Source organism: Pieris napi, chromosome 9, assembly GCF_905475465.1.
Source record: "Pieris napi chromosome 9, ilPieNapi1.2, whole genome shotgun sequence".
NCBI lineage: Eukaryota > Metazoa > Arthropoda > Insecta > Lepidoptera > Pieridae > Pieris > Pieris napi.
The window spans coordinates 5,868,197-5,888,891 of NC_062242.1; the positions used below are offsets into that span (position 1 = coordinate 5,868,197).

Consider the following 20,695-nt stretch of genomic DNA (forward strand, 5'->3'; position numbering starts at 1 on the left):
ATATTTATTTCATTTCAGATATTCGAATATAACCTCTTATAGGATAAAGATGCTACTCTATACCTATATTTAGTAGTGCTGTTGTAGATCTATCGTGTAGAAACATATCAATAAGGATTTAAATATAAATATTGTGTATAATAAAAAGTGCTCATTATATCGACTTTATAATTAGAATGGTAGTAAATACTAGTTCCCTTGGATGGACTGCGCTTTATTTGGAAACCGACGCGATTATTTCCTTAAAAACCTAATTACTCATCGTAGTATACCTACTATATATTCACGCGTAAAGAGTATGTAAGTATCTTATAACCTATACATATAACTGTATTAAATTTAAGTCTTTAAGCAAATTAAAATAAGATTCCAGGAATTTTATTTTAGCATACTGTTTATAAGAAATAACTCTAAAACGGATGTTATATTTTTTACCAAGCGCTCTCGTGAATCGCATATGACTGATAGCCTGAATCAATTAAACCAATCACCCATAAAGCTAAGCCTTCTTACCACTTGTAAGACAATTGTTTCGAAAATCGTCATCGAGTCCTACCTATACTTTATGACAGTCGGACTCAGACTGCCCGCAGACATCGCACGGGAAACGCGCACAGCATTGTGTAGGCTTTGTGAAGTGTAGTGATTTGATCAAGAAAATACAATATGTTTGTAAGTAACCCTTTTTATCTGATCAGATTATAAACTTAAAAAATAATAAAATACTCCTTTTTGTATATAATGCTGAATAAATAATTAATAAATTTTCCGGCAAAAAGTAATTGTTCACGAAGGCAGCAAATATTTCCCTATTTTGTTAATTGTAAATTTAAATTATTAGGTGTAAAGTACCTAATGTAACTTTTAACGCGAAAAAGGTAAGCTTTTATATCCTATGAAAGTGCTTCAAATATTAGTTCAGTATGTCGTATTTTTAATGCGTTTTTAGAATGTACAACAGGCATTAACGTTTATAACACGATTTTCTATATATTTTTAGATTTCGGTCGCGATTACTTATAAGTTATATCTAATTAGCTTTGCTTTTTAAAAATCGTATGCAGGAAGAAGTTCCGTTAAAAAAAATACGCCCGCCCGGCCACCCCTCTGCAGTCGCCTATAGTGCCGACATGGATAGTGGATACCCCAAACACAGATGTTATCAATTAAAACATAAAATTTACAATGCAGAAAAATCATTATTTATTTTAAAATATCGTTAAATTTTATACTTGCTTGTTACACTTTGGATACGTCAAGTAAATAACAATGTTTTATATGAAATTCGATATAAGTAAATTACACTTAAAATACTTCAAATCTTATTTAAAAATCTAGTTATATAGATGCTAATAATGCATACGGTACAAGAAGGTGAGAGATCGGAGGTGATCGTGGTTGTCAAATTGCCCGTGGCGCCACTCGGTCTCCGCGTTTAGTTCCCACGCCTACTCGATAGCCCGTCGCAGCCGCCTTGTGTCGTCTATCAATGCGAGAATTAAATAAATGCCTTAAAAACTTTCACTGCCGAATAAACAGATAGCTACAAGTTTTATAGGTGTGTTTGTTGTAGGTAATTATTTAAAATCACAAGAACAAGTTTTGTCTTTCAGACAATGGTTATATAGAAAATCTCTCTCTTCGTCCCATATATGAATATATAATAATATCTTCATTTGTCTCTTAATTAAAATGTCTCAAAATAAATAAATGCACCACCTTACAATTGCATGCATAAAAAACCTATACTAGTTTGTTGTCCGCGCGACATCTCGGTTCTTTCGCGTGTAAACAGTAAAACACAAATATCAATCACAATCAAATATGTCATTATAGCCTATGTCACTCAGAAATAATAGCTTTCCATTGTCCATGTAATTTTAAATCAGTTCAGCAGTTCCACAGATTACATCCCACTAATAATACTAGTGTAGTTTCACACTTGGATGTTTTCTTTTCCATGTTATTGAATTCTTTAAAACTTGCAAGTCTTAGCATAGGTGTTCCTTTACTAGATTATTAAGTAACGCTTAGTGCTATATGTAACTATCATTACATATAGCATTAAGCTATGTCTGTATACCTATAAAAAACAAAATAACTAAAGGAAATCCCAAGTGGTATATACTAAATACCTTTATTTGAGCAGTCCGTAATATTATTCTTGTTTGTTAATCAATTATAATGCACTTTTTAAAGGGCTCTACAATTATTATTCTGGATTAGTCTAATTCTGTTCGCATAAGATACATTGTTTCAAACTTTATTGCCCATATTTTTTTAATCCTAGACCACAACAAGTGAATCCGCAGGTAGAAGTTTAATCTTACTATAACAATGCTTTCTAGACCTTGACATAGTGTAACTGAATATTAATAAGACACCACTGTTTTCACTCTTGTCCACAATAACGTCCGATATTGGTATTAATTTCAATCCGGTGGAGGATCGAGTACGTTAGAAATGGAAAGTTGTCTCTACAAATGTTTGTTTTACTTAAGTATATCTTACATTTTTTATTCATTTATTGGTGGTTTGGTTCCTACACTTTTGCCGTGTAGATATTTCTAATTTTTATTTACAACATTAAGTGTAACGATCGCCCAGAAATTTTTAAGTTTTTATACATATTTTATGGCCTTAGATGGATAGATATTTCAAATCTATCTGAGCTTCAGTCTATTACTACCCTTAGGGTGAGATCTATAGTGCGCACTTGGACTTTGCTCAGACTTTACTTACGAAAAACACTAAGGTTAAACTATGATTTAGTATATTTATAGACGTTTTAACGGTGAGATTAAGCTAAGCTCAAGCTAAGACAGAAATTGATGTTTCATTTCATGCAATACCTTCTTTATTATCCTTTAAAAAAGTAAGGAATGGTTATAGTTAAGTCTGAGCAAAGTCTAAGTGCGCACTATAGATCTCACCCTAAGAGAACAGTAGTACTCGTCACTAGATAGTGAAAGGACAATAATGGAAAGATTAATTAGATGCAAAATGCTTTAGCCTGATTCCTGTCATGTAACATAATATTTGTGATTCGTCGCACGTGTTGCTTTCACTGCGGCGCATTGCGTTTCCATAATGTCCTGGTAATCGACGTCCTAGTCGTTTACTAATGGTGAAATTAGGAGAAATACTTTTCCGAAGACAGAGGATAGTGAAGGAAATTCTGAGACTTCCACTAACACGACAGTCAGAATTGAAGGGCGCGACTGAAGAAGGAGAAATTCTTTGGATACAATTAACAAAGTCATTAGCTAGTTAAGTATCTAAACTTCAGTATGTACTCCACAAACTGAAATGTAGGTAGGTTATGTAAAGAAGAGTAAGGTATTCCATGTGATAGTTAATTAAAAACAAATAGTAGTGCCTATTGTAAATTTTAAATCTGGATTCAACTTAAAATCTAAGAATGTACCTGTATCGTTATTATGAATAAGCTACGTCGTAAAGTTCGTAATAACGTGAGTAATTGATCATTGTCCTTTTGATTTTAGGAACGATTTAAAAGTACAGAGGAGCCGCTCGTTAACATGACATACTCAGTCATTAACTATCTACATTTTTCTGTAATCGAGGTCAAGAATTTCGCATACATGAAGGAGGATGGTTATAATATTAAATTAGCTCGTCTTTCTTCCTGCCTTGCCGCTCGGTATTTTAACGAGGTGCATGTCCAAAAAACTGTTACTAACCAACACCACGACCGCTCTAATTACATGAAATACGAGTATTGCATTCAGTGTCGTGTAATTATTATGACAACAGTTTTTATATTTATCCATATTCAATGTAAATTACATACATGACAACATAAATATTACTTAACCAATGCTATCTCATCGATTGTCCATTGGTTTAGTGTGAATAAGCTTCTACTTAATGCATTAAATTTTGTGCAAAAAATGCTAGGGTTATGGATACTAGACCAATTATAAATGATGAGGAATTGAATCTGGATGATACAACTTTATTTCTTGGAATCACCATGGATTCAAAACTTCAGTGGTCCCCTTATATTAACGGATTGGCGAAGAGACTTAGTTCTGCAGCTTACGCGGTTAAAAAAATTCGCTCACTAACTGATGTCGATACAGCTACACTTGTTTATTTTAGTTACTTTCACAGCTTAATGACTTATGACTTATTATTAAGGGGTCATCCTGCAGAAGAGGGCTATTCGTGCAATCTATAATTTAAAATGAGAATTTATCTCTGAGAGAGAATTTATCTCTGAGAGATAAATTCAAGGAAATTAATATACTTACTCACCTTTCCCTCGCAATATATTTAAGAAAATATTATGTATGTATACAAAAATAGTGATAAGTTTACTAGAATAAAAATACGCACAATGTTAATACTCAGAACAAACGCAGGCTGTATTTTCCCCGTACTAGACTATCTAATGTTAGTAATTGTTTTTTGGAAAAAGGGATACCTACTCTTAAATCATAAAATCCTAGACGCTCTTTTATCTCTGCTTTTTGATAAATATAAGAAATATATTAAATAAAAGCTGTGTAAAAAGGCTTTTACTATGTAAACGATTATCTAGTTGATAAAAGGGCCTGAGACTAGTGCTAAACAGGCTACTACTAATTGATTTGCGATATTTGTTTTAAAATAAGTGTTGTTGATGATTTGCTATTTTAAAAGAGTACCGAGATTTTTTTACGCCGGCTTTTCTCTCGGCCTACACCGTCTTTTTTGCCGATGAGTAGGGATGTCTACCTATTCAAATTTAATGACATGGAATAAGTGATACATGTGTCTTATATTCCACAATAAACATATTTTTTTTATTAAGTAAGGATATATAAATGAAAAAATGAATCTAAAACGTATTTTCTCTTGCAGATAAGAAACCATTTAATCGTAATGGTCATATTATTACTACGAGGTGGCGCAGCTGAACCCAGTCCACACCAGTATAAACACACACCAGGACCTAGTATATCCGGTAACAATATTAATAATTAATAAAAACTATTTACACTCTTTATAGTTATTTAGTATGTATTAGATTTAAAACTAGCTCCCGTTTTTACAGATCCACTGGAACGCCTGAGCAGTATTGCTTCGATTTTCTCCCCTCGCATGGATTTCGATCAATGGAAACCCCTTACAGGTCGCGGAGATCCATTGCATAATGATCCCACATATGACTACGAGCCACCTATGCTAGAGAGAGTTCATTACTGGGCTGATGACAGCAGACTCGAGAGGGAACATTACCCAGAAAAGAAATCCGAAGTCTTAATGTTGGGAGTGTCATCGCGTAAACCAAGTGTATCTTCCCGGCCACCAATGCCTCCAAAAAGAAGCAACTTACCGCCTCCTAAATATGAAGATTATTCTTATAAACTCACCGAGTACTATCCAATGACAATTTTAGTGCCACCACCGCCACCTCCTGCAGGCTACAAACCATCTTTATTTATTCCACCAGAAAGTAAAATAGTACGACCGACCCCACCTACACACGTAGAGCCTACTTTCCCTCCAAGGTATACAATTTCCACGCCGGAATTGATAACGTCGTTTGCTCTTCAGGAAGCTAACCTTATCTATGAAGCAACTGATAGTAACCAGACGTGGTTTTCGGAATTGAACAAGACTCACACCGACCCCAGCAATACAGTTAGCAGTGACTACGCCGGGTGGGGCCCGACCACACCATTTAACGAAAGAAACACCCACAACGATTTGAGTAATTTAATTCCACACAGAGAATTTATTGGCGACCTCCTAACACATTCATTCTATAGTACTTCACCCGCAACCATACAAGACGTTACAGAGCAAACAATTGCAGAAACCACAACAGTAACACCAACGTTCCTACCCACTGTTTTACCACCTGCAATATCAACCACTAGCAATTATAAAGAAACTTGGCCATATTACGAACAATCTTCCGGTGAAGCTACTACTGAATCATCTTTCGACTTTGCAGAAACCGCCACAGACACTGAAACTACTACAGTAAGATCACAAGCAGGTGCTGTAGATATGTTAGGCGCTATGATGTCAATGCCTATGGTTACAGATCCAGAAAGGCCAGAAGATAATCTTTATGCTCATGCATCAGAAAATATACAAGTTTTTAAAGATCACGTCACAGAAGCAATTAAATTGGAAGCAATGCAAACTATGCATCCCCCACCACCTGTTGCATTTCAGACTAGTACAGCACCAACTTACAAGCACCAAATTAATCCGCATCATCTAAATGGCTTATTACACGAGGATCAACCATCACAAACTCACGACCCATATTTACACATGCGGTTTACAACACCATTGACAACCACTATAGAACCAATACATGACAAGTCTACTACGGAGATTTCACCAATGTATCTTATTATACAGGGACACTCTAAGGTAAAAACTTACGGCTCGCAACCAAATCCTGCGTCGAATTCTATTACTGACTTTGATATTACTAAACAACAAGAAACACAAGAAGTTAAACATTTACATCCATTAAAAGACAAATATTTAAAGAAAACTGAAATTAAAGAAAATAACAGAAAAAGCAGATCACAAAATCTTACTTCTTTAATAGAAGCTGGTGTTGGTTCAATAGAAATCCAAGAAGCAGATGTGGGAATTAAATATGATGTCAGCGACGGAAGTAAGGTACCCGTAGAGATTTACAGAAAAGGTATAGTAGAGAATGATGATAGTAACTATTCTTTTTCAAAGACAAATCATATTAAGCGTGATAGGCGACAAATAGATATAAATGATCTCATACCGATCGACGAAGATACTATTGAAGAGTTGGTATATAATTTTTTTGAGACGCGAAAAAATAACACCGGATTAACGGGATTTATTGCTAAAGCAATTACGGGTGATGTGAGTACGGCCGTTCAATATGCTCTTAAAGAAGATAATGAAGATCACAGTGAAGCCAAAAGATAAGACAGACTCAATATAATTGGTATTTAGATAAAATATGAGAGTTTTAATATAACATCGGTATTTTTTTATACATAACACAACATAAACTACACGCGCATCAGCTTATTAAAAGCTGCCAGTGTGTAAAGAAACATAATGATAATAACAATTGTAATAGAAGCTATGCGAATGTTATAAATTAATTATAACCTAAAAAAACTTAAGTCCCACCGTTTTTTAGAAGGAACTTATAACTATCAGAGTTTATTTATTTTATATTGACTAGTAATGACAGGACTTTTATTTTAAGTAACAACTTAGAATAATATTTATTTTATTTTCTTATAGACATCTCAATAAAGATATATTTTTTTATAAAATAGTGATTTTTATTAAATCTTATACGTCGGAAGCAATATAATAATTATTGTTAGCGTGTTAGAATTAAATTTCTTTTAATTACAACTATGTAGGCTCACATTGACACTAACTTGCCTACAAAAAAGATGTATGCGGTGCAGCGGACGCGGCCCACTAACACACACACTTCTTACCATCCTTTTCGTAGAAATATACGCAGGCAACTTAGATAAAGTGAAAGCTGCTTATAAGACGATAAAGTTAACGTTTATTGCAGTTTATATTAACGTGACCGGAAGATTATAAAAATATAATTTCAATAGATTATAAGTACAAAAGAAAATGAAAATAACAGATCCAAAAGTATTGGAAAACTTATAAATCGAAGTTCCAAAGTTGCACCAATCAGCTTGACAAAAACACACTTTGTAATCTGCCTCTGGAAATCTGTGAAACATAAGGACTCACACTTAATATCTACTTACATTTTGAAATATAAAAATGATAAAACAATACTTAAGTGAACCTAATAAGGTCGAAAAACTAAATAAGGTGTTCCAAGGGTTCGATGATTTTATTTCACTGCAATACAAGTTCGAATTCTGTAACAGATTTCTTTAAAATTACCTTTCATATTTACAAGACATCGATCGCATTGGTATATTCATCGTCCGTGGCAGGAGATCACCTTTTTGAATTTGATAGCAGCCTCTTTGAACAATCCAAGCATGTCTAGAGCGAGCAGTCCATGATCGCACAAAACACATTGTTTCATCTTAAAAAAATGCTAATGTTAAGAAAATAACTCCACCTTTCGCCGCCTATGCAATAGATTTCATCGAGTCTTTTTCCTGGTATCAATCAATAGGTGTAAAATGAGAAACTTTCAGATTTCTTATGCAGATACAAGTGCCATAGTACCTACTTCCGATTATAGTATGTGCGACGGACCTAAATTCCAATACATTACGGATTGATAATGTTATATGGTAAAGCAAATAAATAGTTGGAATATCGCACCACCAGTACAGTTAGTAATTATGTTCCGAGTCGAATTGAATTCAAAAGATGGTTTTGTAAAGTCTCCAGCGCATCCAGGTGCGTCGCGATGCATCGAAGTACAATTAAAGCATAATAGACTTGAGCATTGTTTACAGAAATAAGATAACAAGAAAATATATACAAAAACCATATTACACATTTACATAGTTAACAATGCTCCACAAATTTAAAAATCCCTTAAAAATATTGATTTTTGTTCAGTCTCTTCAGGGCATTTTAGCGAAAACTGAATTATTCTAATAACCCTAAAACCTGTCTTGATGTCTGCATTGAGTTATTTTTTCATACTGTTCTAATGACAGTTAACGTGACGACAAAAATAAGTATTGTTACAAAACTTACCTCCTTTCTAACACGGTTAATGCAATCAACTAAGTACTTGTAAGTGGTTTTGGTACATAAATTACTGGTAGATATTAATTATATATGTGGTAGGTGCTTATTATCCTTGGGTACTAGAATCAAAGTCTTAAAATCACAAATATATCATGGAGTTATGCAAACTTTAAATTATTGGTAGTCCAATAACATATCGCTAATCAGCGAGCTTTTCCAGGCAACAGCGTAGAATAAAGTTAGTTACTTGAATTATACATCATTTTAAACCACCCATAAGTACCAACATATACCCACTTACTTTAGGTATTCTTCTTAAATTCATGTAGGTATACAAGTAACATTTGATATCTTACCTCTACACTTAATCGTTGAAGCACAACGTCTTCGTGAAAAAACTTTTCTATAAGAAAATAACGTTTTTCGTTGCAAAGGATCCTCGCCATATACATTATATCTAAAAGTTCCATTATAACAAAATAAGCAATCCGTTCCTTTAATAATACAAAAAAGAAAACAGAAAAAACCAACGTGCATTACAATTCACGCACCATGACCTCCGAGTTTACGCCTCGAGAAAAATTCAAAGCAATTGTGTCAGATACAAATCTTTTGGTTATGAAAACAACTTGTGAGTAGTGGTTGGTTGGCTTGGTTATGAAAATTACTATAAATACAAATTTTGTTTTCGTTAACACTCCTATTTAATATAAAAACTTCTCGTGTGACAATGTTCGTTCCCATACTCCTCCGAAACGACTCGACCGATTCGTATGAAATGTTTTATGAATATTCAGTAAATCTGGGAATCGGCTACTATCTTTCAAACCTACCAAGTGTTAAGGGGGTCCACCCCAAAAATTTATTTTTTATGATACAAAAATACATACAACCCCTAATTTTCACCCCTCTTCGATCAACTCCTATTTTTTATTATAGTGGATAGTTATTTTTATTGAACAAAAAAAACGTTTTCTTGAAAAAATATACATGGCAAAACCACGTTTGCCGGGTCTAGACCAGTGCCGATAAATTTTGAAACCTAAAAAAATAATAGTAGGATGAAACCTATTGGAAAAGGAGGAGAATATTATAAACATTAAAGGAAAAATAATTTACGGGCGATCTGAGGCCGGGAAGGGTAGGGGGGGGGGAGTTTTAAGGGTAAAAAACGGTTTATCTCGATTTCCGGCAAAACTAAAAGTCCTATCGAAGAAAGTTAAATGGCAAAGTTGTAGGTAATAAAAAGATCTAAAACTTTTGTATTCACACATTTTTCACATAACCTCAAAATTTATGTGAAAAATTCAAAAAACCAAGTTTTTGGTTTTTAATTTTTATCTTTCACAAAATTTTTTTTTTTTACTTTTAGGAAACTGATGTATATTTTTCGTTATGAATATACGAATGTTTATAAAAACAGGACCTAGTCTACTGAGTTTTTTATACTCTAGAAATAATATAGATAGTATATCATAAAATTGGAATTGAAACTAATATAAAAAGGTCAATGTGATAATCGGATGTCAGTGTTTTTCCTTCTGGTCCAAAATAATAATCGAATCTCCTTGATTAATCAAACTGCGTGAACCTAACCTTTGACTAATGAACATTATTTTAGCAATATTTATTAATAATGTTTTTTTTAATATTCTGTCTATTTTTTATAGAATCGTTTTGACGTTCGTCATTAAAAATAACGTAATTTTTTGCGCTTGCATTCACTTTTAAATTGTTATATCTTTATAACTCGGAGTTGTATTTTTCGAATATATATCAATTTGCATGGGAACATTCACCTTTTAAGGGAATTAATTTTCCTTCGTAAGAAGTGATAAATACCGTCAAAGATAAACAATCTTTTTTATTTAATTTAGATAACAAAAGCGGAAACACTGGTTGATAATTGATTGATATTGATCATATTACAAACTGTATTATAATGCAAGAACATGTAACTAAATGCACTATAAATTTTTGGGTAATATCTAATTGAAATATTTTAATGAATATTCGTATTATAAAACAAAACATTATTTTTGTAAGGACTAATAACTTTTAGAACTATTTAAATTATTAATAACTGCGGTTGAATTGAATCAAACTACGTGCTCTGGTGTATGCAGCCAGAAATATTTGGTAAAATAAGAAAAAAAAGCCAAACATATTTTTATGTATTTATTTGAAGTTTTCATAAATTGATAACTATTTACTATCGGTGAGGTAACAACTCTTGTAGAACCATATTAGCTTTCTAACTCTATAACCATGTCAAATTACTGCATTGAAAGTGCATCCAGCGCGTGTCGATTGAAATGGAATTTTCAGCAATAAATTTTTAAATTAAATATTTTCAACTATTTGTTCCTTATGTCTGGAATTTGGATGCACATTATGTATACCGCCGTAACTTTTCTATGCTCATAAATGATTTTCTTCTTACAGTTTGACTACCATAGTCAAAAGTTATTGAATTCCGACTGCTAAGACGCTATTTTATAAATACACAAGTAATTGAAATGCACTAAATCACCACATCACACATAAAAACCTGACTAAAACTTATACATATAAATTATCTTTTGAGTACCAAGATAGATTTGAAGTTTATTTTTTACTGATGACGTGGTACAATATTTTTTGTATGTTTTTGGTTATTTTTATGGCCGTCCCTAAAATACTTACAGAAGTATTGAATGTCAAATTTAAAATAAATAAAATAAATTTTGCGAGTTTGATAACTTAACCCAACAATAATATACATACTTTGATAATTTTACAGTACTTGTTTCAAATGGAATGATTTTAATTGTAGTACATATTTACTATGTTTCAACATTTCTATTATTTTTCTAACTAGAATAAACAACAAGATTTCAAAAACAAACTTCAATATGAAGTACATGTTTACTTAATAAAATCATTCAATAACATTCATATAAGCAAATATTACATATTGTAATGAATTTTTGTTTCAAAAATGTAATTATAAATTAAACCAATATAAAGTAACTATGCCAATGTCAAATATATTATATAGTATTTAGATAATATTGGATCTAATGTGATATCAAAAATAGATATATATCAATAAATGTATAATATGTAATTTATATCAACAAAGGTTGGTGCAGTCATCGGCGGTAACATAAATACAGTGTTTTTGGATCTGAGTAATTAATAGTAGGGTCAAATTATATACTTTAAGCAATGCACATTATCACTGTAACAAGGAATTTGCTTTAAATGCTATTTGAGCTGAGGAAAGAATTTGTTGTACACATGTAGCAAACAATATATTTAAACCAGCATGTCAAATGAATTAAATTACCCACCCTACTTTGACATTCACAACAAATTTATAAGACAATATTAATATTCTCGTTGTCCCTTTTAACTGCCTAGCTCACAGTCCAATCGAGACCCCAACGTTGTGATACCTTCAATTGTGCAGCAGCAGCATCTTTGAGACTGAATAGATGTGTCATTTCCAATTCTGTTTTAGCCAAAGCAATTGCTTTTTCAAACAGTTCCAACGACCTGCGTAAGTTTCCTCTGTAATCATACAATATATTTTTAATAGGTTTAAACTTATGTAGTAGATTGTTATAACTATTAAACAGCCTGGTAAGATAGGAAAAAAAGGATGTTTGTCTCTTTGACTGAATGATTATTATACATATATATAAATTTTAAATGTGTAGTACTTGCATAAGCCAACTACAAAATTACAAATCTCAATCTACTTCAAAAACAAATGAAATATTAAAATTCTAATTCAATTGTTTTTTTTTTAGAAAATCAAATAATATTATATAAATAGATTAAATTTTATATTGGCCATAAGGTAATGTGTGACACAATATTTTTGTGATACACTCGTTATCTTGGTATATTGCACAAATTATAAATTAGTTCATCATGAAAATAATTTATTCTTATCGCCCTGAACTAGTCATAGCCATTAATATTAAATTGTTTTAAAAACTGCCAGTGATTTAACAACCCTTTAGTACTGACCTTGAATATCTATATCAGTTTTTTTAATCATTTTGATTTCCTAATAGACAGGTAGGTATATAAAATAGATAACTAATTATAAACCCCATTGAAAAATAAAGATATTACAAACCTTTGCACTTCTATAGTTCCCAAAGTTTCATATGCAAAGTCACATTTATCATCCATCTCTATAGCTTTGTTAATTAATTTGACAGCTTTGTCAAAATCTGTATTTTTCTGCAGCTGAACTAGACCCTTGTGAACATAAAGGGTAGCATTGTTTGGATCTACAGCTAATGCAGAATCAAACAAAGCTTCAGCCCTTCCCCATTCCTGCTGATCAGATAATACTTGAGCATACAAGATGTATGCCTCAGCACACCTAGGAAATCTTTCCAATGCATGTTCAAAATCAGCTCGTACTTGTGTTAAAGCCCCAATGTTCTTATGAAATTGAGCATGTCTATAATCAGCATAGCATTTTTGAATATATGCAATAGAGAAATCAGAATTAAGTTCTACTGCCTTTGCAAATTCTGAAGTAGCTTCATCCATTCGCTCTAATAATAAATATACTTGTCCTCTGTGATGATATATGTCAGAATTGCCTGCATCCAATTGTGCTGCATTGGCAAAATCTTCAAGGCACTTCTCAGTATTCTCCAATTGTGTGTAAAGAGAGGCACGTTTGATAAGCGCATTCACTTTCACTTTTGTAGAAGCATCACTTTCAATTACCTTACCCAAATCAACTTGGGCTTCCTCATGCCTACCAAGGAGTAGATAAAATGTAGCTCTCAATAATAGAGCTTCATACTTGTAGCGACCTTCTGAAGCTAGCTCTTCAGAGCAGGCATCAACAATGGCTTCATAGTCTTGAGTGTCAAGTGCCCGCTTGGCTTTTGCAAACCCACCAGTTTCTTTTTCATCAATGTTTATTTTTGTAATAGGGTCCTCTAAAAAGGCTGAGAAGTATGTTTTGATGAAATGCTTAGAGGGCATAACAGGTTGTCGTTTGGAAAGAGCTTCTCTGGCGTGTTGTCTTCCTAGAGCTTTTAAGATACGATCAGCGTTCACTAATGAGCTCTGAACTTGAAAACGTTCTAATATGCAAGCTGAAGTTACGTCCTCTAATGCAAGAACCAAGTCACCACTTTTTTCAGCTGCACGGGATCTGCGCAGATAGGCTTTTACATACTTTTCATTAAGTTTCAATGCAAATGTACAATCTTCCTTCACTTGATCCCACATTTCTCTCTTTTCATAGCAGGCAGAACGGTTCTGGTAAAATGTAGCCAAGTCCTCGGTACGGTCAGGAGGACAAGCCTCGATTGCTTCATTATATAAGGTGATTGCTTTATCGTATTCTGCTCCATGAAAAGCGCGATTTCCGGCACCCTTTAATATCATTGCACGGTCAATAGCACTTTCAGAAACTTTCGCGTTTTCTTCATTGTCTAACGAAATAGTTGTCTTTGCTTTTAGTTCAGCTTCCTTCTTTTTCTCTGGATCTTCATACCTGTTTCTCAAATAAAGATAACCTAAGCCGATAGCCAGAGGGGCACCGAGAAGAATGGCCAGTTGCCATTTAGGAAACGGTGTACTTGATGCCATCCTCTCTATATGGTGCCTAATCTTATTGCTTCAGCATTTGTAATTACAACAATAAAAATAATCTGAACTCTAAATTTTACAACTTTTACGCAAGTATATCCTAAAATAACCTTTTCAGATACTTTGACAATCTGATAATAGGAAATATCTATAAAAATTACATTTTGTTCACAGATAACACGTGACTTAAGTCAGAGTCATAGACAAAAAATGGCTTTTGTTACCGTTGGGCGTTGACATTAGTTTTAATTGTCGTGAGACATTGTTGATTGTGTAGTCTAGATTGATCTCTAGATACATATTATATTATCAAGCCTCATGGATTATAAGAGTTACTGTACATAAAATATATATTTTTAAACATTCATAAGTATTTGGCAAGATAATAATGAGTCATGTATATTGTATTATGACGTGAGTTGTAATATTATATATACTATCATAGATGGCTCTGGTAACTTTTTAATTTAATAAAAAAAGGGTGCGTGTACTTATGTACGCGCGTAAGGAGTTATACTTCTTTGGCTTTCTTTATTTTTTTTAAATATTAAATAATTAATAATAAATATTTAACGTTAATAATTTAATAATATTTAATATTTAGTTTATTATTCAATTATTAATTAACATTAATAATAATAATTATTATTATTTATTATTTTATTATATTATTCATTCAATTTAATAATTATATATGTTTCATAACCTTTTAACTAAGTAACAATAGGTCTTTGTGAAAAAGCATTGCTAAATTTCTTTGAAAAAATAATTAGAACTCCTTTATTTGTTTAAAAGGTAATACAAAGGTCATTATGGTCATTCAAAATTCTTGGCATAGCTGCTAACTTCAACTCTAGCCAGGAGCCCAATAATAATAATTAATAGTCATTTCACTATTTGCATTTGCTTCTACGGTGAAGGCAAACATCGTGTGGAAACCAGCATATCGAAATATCGACTACATGTTGCAGACACAGAAGGCGAATGTAATCTGATGAACTAAAAATAGCTGCGTTTCTAATGAAGACTCTACCCGAAACTGGATATTTGATATTTCCTAAATCCTTAGGGTTAGAAGAAAAGTCGTATATTACTAATGAAATTGGTCAAGTGACAAAGTGTGAGCTAATGTCATTTCCATACAAATTTGTTTAGCGTTAGTGGGTTACGCCTAGTTTCTTTACGCCATCGCTTTCCGTCCTTTTCTTTTACTGAGTTCACCGAGGAAGATGTAGTTCACGTCATGTATTCCGATGTTATCTAAATTTAATTAGAAGAAGGCATCTATAAGTTAATTCATTTCCATAGGTTACTAAATGAGCCACCTACACAGTATCCTGCACACTTCTAGATTTCAAAAGATTAATGCTAATTCTTTAGACACAAGACCTCAGCTCAAATTTGTGATAATTATTTAGCAAGGTATTTTAAGAAATTGATCAGTCGTAAATTAAAGAATCACCTTATTTTTCAATGTAATATATTTTTTATACTTAAGATTTATGTAGTTTAGTTTTTTTTATTTGCATCCATCCAGTCTTATTGTAGGAAATGTAATAATGTCTTCAAGTTCTTGCATTATTGGAAGAAAAATTTGTCTGGCCCATTTAGTAAATGAGCTACTTATTGAATCACTTTTAAACTGCAACAATTAAAAATAACATTACAAGGAGACATTAACAACATACAAATATCAAGCTATAAATTTTCTGTATTAAATTGTTTAGCTTGTATGAGGAGTTACCTTGTGTTGTTGGCGTAGCGCTTAAAAATTTCTAATACCGATTATGTTTGTAAAAATTATTTGAGATCGTCCTATATTTAATATAATGTAACGGAAACATCAAACCAACATTTGTTTTTGTTTTTTTCCGTCACATTTCTGCGTTTGTTTCAATATTTTAAGTATGTGATCAGTCTGCTGTACTTGACAGACGCCAGGTTATTTTTGGTTTATAGCGACGTTTTAACGATAAAAGCAATATTAACTTACGTTCCTTCCTATAACTTGACTGACATTCGTGTAAGGCAGAAAGTTCATCCTCACAACATGCGCTACATTTCCCGCCCTTGATGAGGTGTATGTTGTCTCGTTTGTGTTCAAAATTCGGACTATCTACAAAGAAACACATGTAATGGATACAGATACCGTTATTACAAAACACGACGATCGGTATCCGTGTTTTACGCGTATTACGTGTTTTTGCCGAGGATCGTGTGATACAAAATTTAATATTGAAGCCGGGATCGCAACCTTTATATATGTCGCTATCGGATAGTAGCTAAGTTATATAGATAGAATAAAATTTTAAAAACTTAAGTATGTTATACCAAACAGCGAGTGTGCTGTGGGTGATTATTTTATATTTACTCTCAGAAGTGTAGGTATAAAGTATTTAATTTTTATGGTACGATGTACTGAATAAATTCAAAACACTCGTTAAACTAAAATTAATGAATATAGCTTTTTATAAATTTGACGAATATTTAAATGATTCTTATCCTTGGGATTGATTTGCTCCAGTTCAAATAATTTGTAACTGTGACTCAACACTTACGACGATTTTAACGATTAAAAAGAGTAGCGGAGAGTTTCTTGCCAGTTCTTCTTGCACGCTCTACGCCCTTGACTTGCGAACTGGTAGTAAATTTAAATTCAGAATCAATTTAACATCTTTTCTGTTGACGTTCATAAGTGTACTTGTTTACCTATATGAATATAGTTGAAAAATTTTGAGTTTGACAGTCCAAACTTACCGATATAGGAAAAGATATCGAGTTATACAAATAATCCAACGTATATCGTTGTTCTGGTTGATTGTCCAGTTTCACCAAAGCATTAAATCCTATTTTTACCTGTTTGAAAACTAAGGTAAATAGAACACCAGCTTGGTATTCTGGCACATTATTCACCAATCTCCTAGTGACCAATGAAGAAATTTTCTCCAAGTGTACGCTCTGTATGGAAATCAGGAAATTATCTGTATATTGAACTGAGCCTGATACGTGCCACGAGTACATGTGATTGCTGGAAACATTCATATTTTTTTTGTATTATTTATTAAAATAAGTAAACTAAAGGCATATGTTATGCTTTAAGCATGTATAAATACTTTAAAATTATATAACTTAAGAGTGATATTTAGTGAAATTTATCAAGTAATTTCTAAATCACTTCATTTACTTGCTTCAAACTTTAAAATACATAATTCTTCTTACTTTATGGTTTGATTAAAGTCATCGACTTTCAAATTGCAAAACTTGACATCTTTTTCGATTTTATACATTGTTTCCTGAGCAAGTCTCTCAGCATACCCTACATCATCTTCTAAACAGGCTTTGTTGTCTGAAAAAGATGTTACAAGAAATTATTATTAAGTTATTTAGTTTAGTAGTTTAGGAAATTATTAACGGACCTTTCTACTCGAATTATCAAGGCCAAATCAAATAGTAAATTAGTCTGTGCAATAATTACGTCACGGTTAGTAGGTACATGGTTGATGTTTTTATTGTCTTCTAAAGTATAATCAAGGCGTTTACTCGACTCGTCATCGGTCGTAGTAAAATTAAACCCGGCGAAGCAATTGTTCCGGGGAAAAGTAGTTTTATTTATCTCAGCCTGAAAATGGGGTTCAAGGTCTGATAACTTTACCCTGCTATAATAATCAGAAATGTCGATTTATGTAATACATTTTCGTTTATTAAAGAAGTCGGGCCTTTCTTATTTCTGATTTACATAAACGACCTCCCATTCATTGTCAACGGAGTACATGAGATCCTATTGTTTGCTGACGACACTTCACTTCTATTTAAAGTGAATAGGAAAAACGTATTATTGGACGATGGAAACAATTCTTACTCTCGTATAGTTAACTTGTTTAATGTAAATAATATACTACTTAATGAGAATATAACAACATGTATTTACATCTACTAGCGTAAAGCGAGATGAAAGTTAAGGACAGTGAACTAAACTTTGTTGACAAAACTGTATTCCTAGGCATAACAATAGATAGTAAACTCCATTTCCACACATAGAGACTTTTTCGAATACACTGAGCTCTGCAGCATATGTTGTAAAGAAAATCTGACAGTTAACGAATCAGGACACGACTAAAATATCATAGCTACACAGTGTAATGTCCTACGGTGTTCTACTGTGGGGTGCTGCTGCAGAGGTTCAATCCATATTTGTGCTGCAGAAGCGGGCTGTTCGGGGTATTTGTTGTGTTTACTCAAGGAACTCAGTATGGAATAAGTTTAAGGAATTAAATATGACACTATGTGGTCAATATATTCTTGGAGCCTTGTTATATGTACCTACTTAAAATATAAACGAATTTTAAACAAATGGTGACTTTCACCAATAAAATTCTCGAAACAGAACCAATTTGTATGACTCCAAACGTTTCTTGCCAGTTCTTCTTACCAGCCAGACCCGCTCTACGCCCTTGACTTGCGAACTGGTAGTAAATGTAAATTTAGAATCAATTTAACATCTTTTCTGTTGACGTTCGTAAGTGTACTTGGTTACCTCTATGAATAAAGTTATTTTGAGTTTGAGTATGAAGTAAAATCACTTATATCTTGTTATCTTTTTAAGAATTTGTATAAAAATGTTCCAAAATAAGTAACTATTTATAATTCATAAAATAGTTTATATGTAATAGCTACTAGAAGGTCATTTTGTTTAAAAAATAACAGTTAGTTATATAAAATTAATACTTCTTAAAATGTTATAACTTACGCCATGCTTGAGAGAGAATTCCTACAGGAAAACTTAAGAAAATTGTACACAAAACCTTCAACATTGCTAGGAGAATACAATACGTTTCGAACAAATTCAAGAAGTTTTCAAAGCAACTTTTTATCAATATTTGATAATTTAATATTTGATTCACCGATAATAAATTATAAGCTGATTACATTTGAGAATGATCTTGATATACCTAATATATAATACTTAACCTTCATCGTCGTGGAGTGGAAAAAATGGGCAGTTTTTCCCATTTAGCCTCAAGATAAACTGCGCTCACCAACCCGTTTGCCAAGCGTGGCGAGTACTAGCAACTTAGCCCCCTAACACGAACTATCTTCAGATACTAACAGATGCGATCTGCCTATCTTCTCTTCCACAGATCAGCCTGATCACTTGCTTGGTAAGCTACTATATAGAGATCCTAAAAAAACATGCACAATAGAACAAAGGATGCAGAGCGCGGGGAACCAGTCGTACTAGAAATTTTGGAGAGAAGCCTCCAGTCGACATCGACAGGCTGAAACGACGACTTCTAATCTATTGTTATTCTTAAAAATATTGTATGATTGAATATAATATTTTGTTTGTTACAGAAAATTAATACACAACGAGTACAATTAATCGAAGTTAATAGTAGTTTATACATCGATTCAGTCAAATTTAATTTAGTATAGTACTATTGAACAGTTTCCAATATAAATCGAAGATAAAGAGAAGAAAAAATTCTATATAGAAATATATAGAATTTTTTTATAGAAAAGAAAATTGTATATTAATGAATTCTCGTAAATATGAATTGAAAGGTGTTATCTAAATTATACGTAATACCAAAGTTCTTAAACGTTTTTGTATGCAATTTCGATGTAGTTGTCCCAATATCCGTAGCACTGATGTAACGGAACAAAAACTCATTATTGGGATCGGGATTCCTATCGGTATCACTATTGGATGTTACAGAGTAATAAGCCAGTAGTATGGATTCCCGGGCACTGCCTCACCCACTGCTTCGGTAAAAAAAGCTGTTTCGGAGGCAGCGCCCGCCTAAAAAAAAAAAAAAAAAAAAAAAAAGTAATGAAGGTAAATAAAAACCATGTCATATTCGATTACATTATATTTTATTATTCTTAATATCATAATAATTACATAAGTGATTGCTTAACTACTATAATCCACACATACATTTCTGTTCTTATCTATTTCTATAATATTTGAAAACTCTGCGTAAACTACACAGTTAATTGTTTCAGTCAATGCGCTCTCGAATCTTACTTCCATTCTTACACTACCATGGCGTACAAGATTCCAATGCACATTAGAGTTAGCCGACAAGTCAGGTGTTAAATCAAAAGCTAGTAAACAGTATCCATTTGAATATTGTTCCCTCGATATTCCATTACCTTCGTTAAGAAAATGTATACCGGTGCCTGAGTACAGGGTGTGGTATGCGCTAGTAAATACATCGTTTGGAAATGATGGTTGTAACGATTTTGAAGGTATCTGTTGACCATCTATATATAGGCTAAATGAGCAAATACCAAAATTTTCAAAGTTGAAAGGATTTTTAACATAACTACCGTTGAATGCTGTATTATTCACAAAACCTATAATACATCTCTTAGGAACCTGTCCTAAAATATA

The 20,695-nt window shown here is 32.5% G+C and overlaps 4 protein-coding genes across 5 annotated transcripts; 1 reads left to right on the forward strand and 3 right to left on the reverse strand.

Moving 5' to 3' along the window:
• Positions 1-552: 552 nt before the first annotated feature.
• On the forward strand, positions 553-7,275 carry LOC125052673. The gene is made up of 3 exons (XM_047653646.1): positions 553-672; positions 4,870-4,972; positions 5,063-7,275. The coding sequence occupies exons 1-3, from the start codon at positions 667-669 to the stop codon at positions 6,943-6,945; spliced, it is 1,992 nt and encodes a 663-aa protein (XP_047509602.1). The 5' UTR covers positions 553-666; the 3' UTR covers positions 6,946-7,275.
• LOC125052674 lies at positions 1,204-9,258 on the reverse strand. Of its 2 annotated transcripts, none has more exons than XR_007117471.1 (3): positions 9,039-9,258; positions 7,912-8,059; positions 1,204-1,483 (listed from the first exon to the last, which is right to left on the reverse strand). XR_007117471.1 is itself a non-coding variant. In XM_047653647.1 (3 exons), exons 1-3 carry the CDS (start codon positions 8,474-8,476, stop codon positions 7,563-7,565), a joined length of 489 nt encoding a protein of 162 aa, XP_047509603.1. In that variant the 5' UTR covers positions 8,477-8,483; the 3' UTR covers positions 7,514-7,562. The 2 variants fall into 2 exon arrangements, 1 of the variants encoding a protein (XP_047509603.1); XM_047653647.1 differs by lacking the exons at positions 1,204-1,483; positions 9,039-9,258 and adding exons at positions 7,514-7,731; positions 8,305-8,483.
• Positions 9,259-10,847: 1,589 nt separating this feature from the next.
• Positions 10,848-14,448, reverse strand: LOC125052331 (mitochondrial import receptor subunit TOM70). Its single transcript, XM_047653105.1, has 2 exons — positions 12,815-14,448; positions 10,848-12,237 (listed from the first exon to the last, which is right to left on the reverse strand). Exons 1-2 carry the CDS (start codon positions 14,296-14,298, stop codon positions 12,084-12,086), a joined length of 1,638 nt encoding a protein of 545 aa, XP_047509061.1. The 5' UTR covers positions 14,299-14,448; the 3' UTR covers positions 10,848-12,083.
• Positions 14,449-15,524: 1,076 nt separating this feature from the next.
• Positions 15,525-19,150, reverse strand: LOC125052550. The gene is made up of 5 exons (XM_047653465.1): positions 19,046-19,150; positions 17,518-17,644; positions 17,056-17,326; positions 16,292-16,414; positions 15,525-15,940 (listed from the first exon to the last, which is right to left on the reverse strand). The coding sequence occupies exons 1-5, from the start codon at positions 19,107-19,109 to the stop codon at positions 15,818-15,820; spliced, it is 708 nt and encodes a 235-aa protein (XP_047509421.1). The 5' UTR covers positions 19,110-19,150; the 3' UTR covers positions 15,525-15,817.
• Between the last annotated feature and the right edge of the window lie 1,545 nt (positions 19,151-20,695).

Coding starts and splice junctions, on each gene's coding strand:
- LOC125052673 (XM_047653646.1), top strand. Junction 4,973..5,062: donor ACCAGGACCTAGTATATCCG/GTAACAATATTA, acceptor CCGTTTTTACAG/ATCCACTGGAACGCCTGAGC.
- LOC125052674 (XM_047653647.1), bottom strand. CDS start 8,476: ATGGTTTTTGTATATATTTTCTTGTTATCTTATTTCTGTAAACAATGC. Junction 8,060..8,304: donor AATTACTAACTGTACTGGTG/GTGCGATATTCC, acceptor CATTTTTTTAAG/ATGAAACAATGTGTTTTGTG. Junction 7,732..7,911: donor ATGTCTTGTAAATATGAAAG/GTAATTTTAAAG, acceptor TATGTTTCACAG/ATTTCCAGAGGCAGATTACA.
- LOC125052331 (XM_047653105.1), bottom strand. CDS start 14,298: ATGGCATCAAGTACACCGTTTCCTAAATGGCAACTGGCCATTCTTCTC. Junction 12,238..12,814: donor GGAACTATAGAAGTGCAAAG/GTTTGTAATATC, acceptor GTATGATTACAG/AGGAAACTTACGCAGGTCGT.
- LOC125052550 (XM_047653465.1), bottom strand. CDS start 19,109: ATGTTGAAGGTTTTGTGTACAATTTTCTTAAGTTTTCCTGTAGGAATT. Junction 17,327..17,517: donor GACTTTAATCAAACCATAAA/GTAAGAAGAATT, acceptor GAATGTTTCCAG/CAATCACATGTACTCGTGGC. Junction 16,415..17,055: donor CGATATCTTTTCCTATATCG/GTAAGTTTGGAC, acceptor GTTTCTTTGTAG/ATAGTCCGAATTTTGAACAC.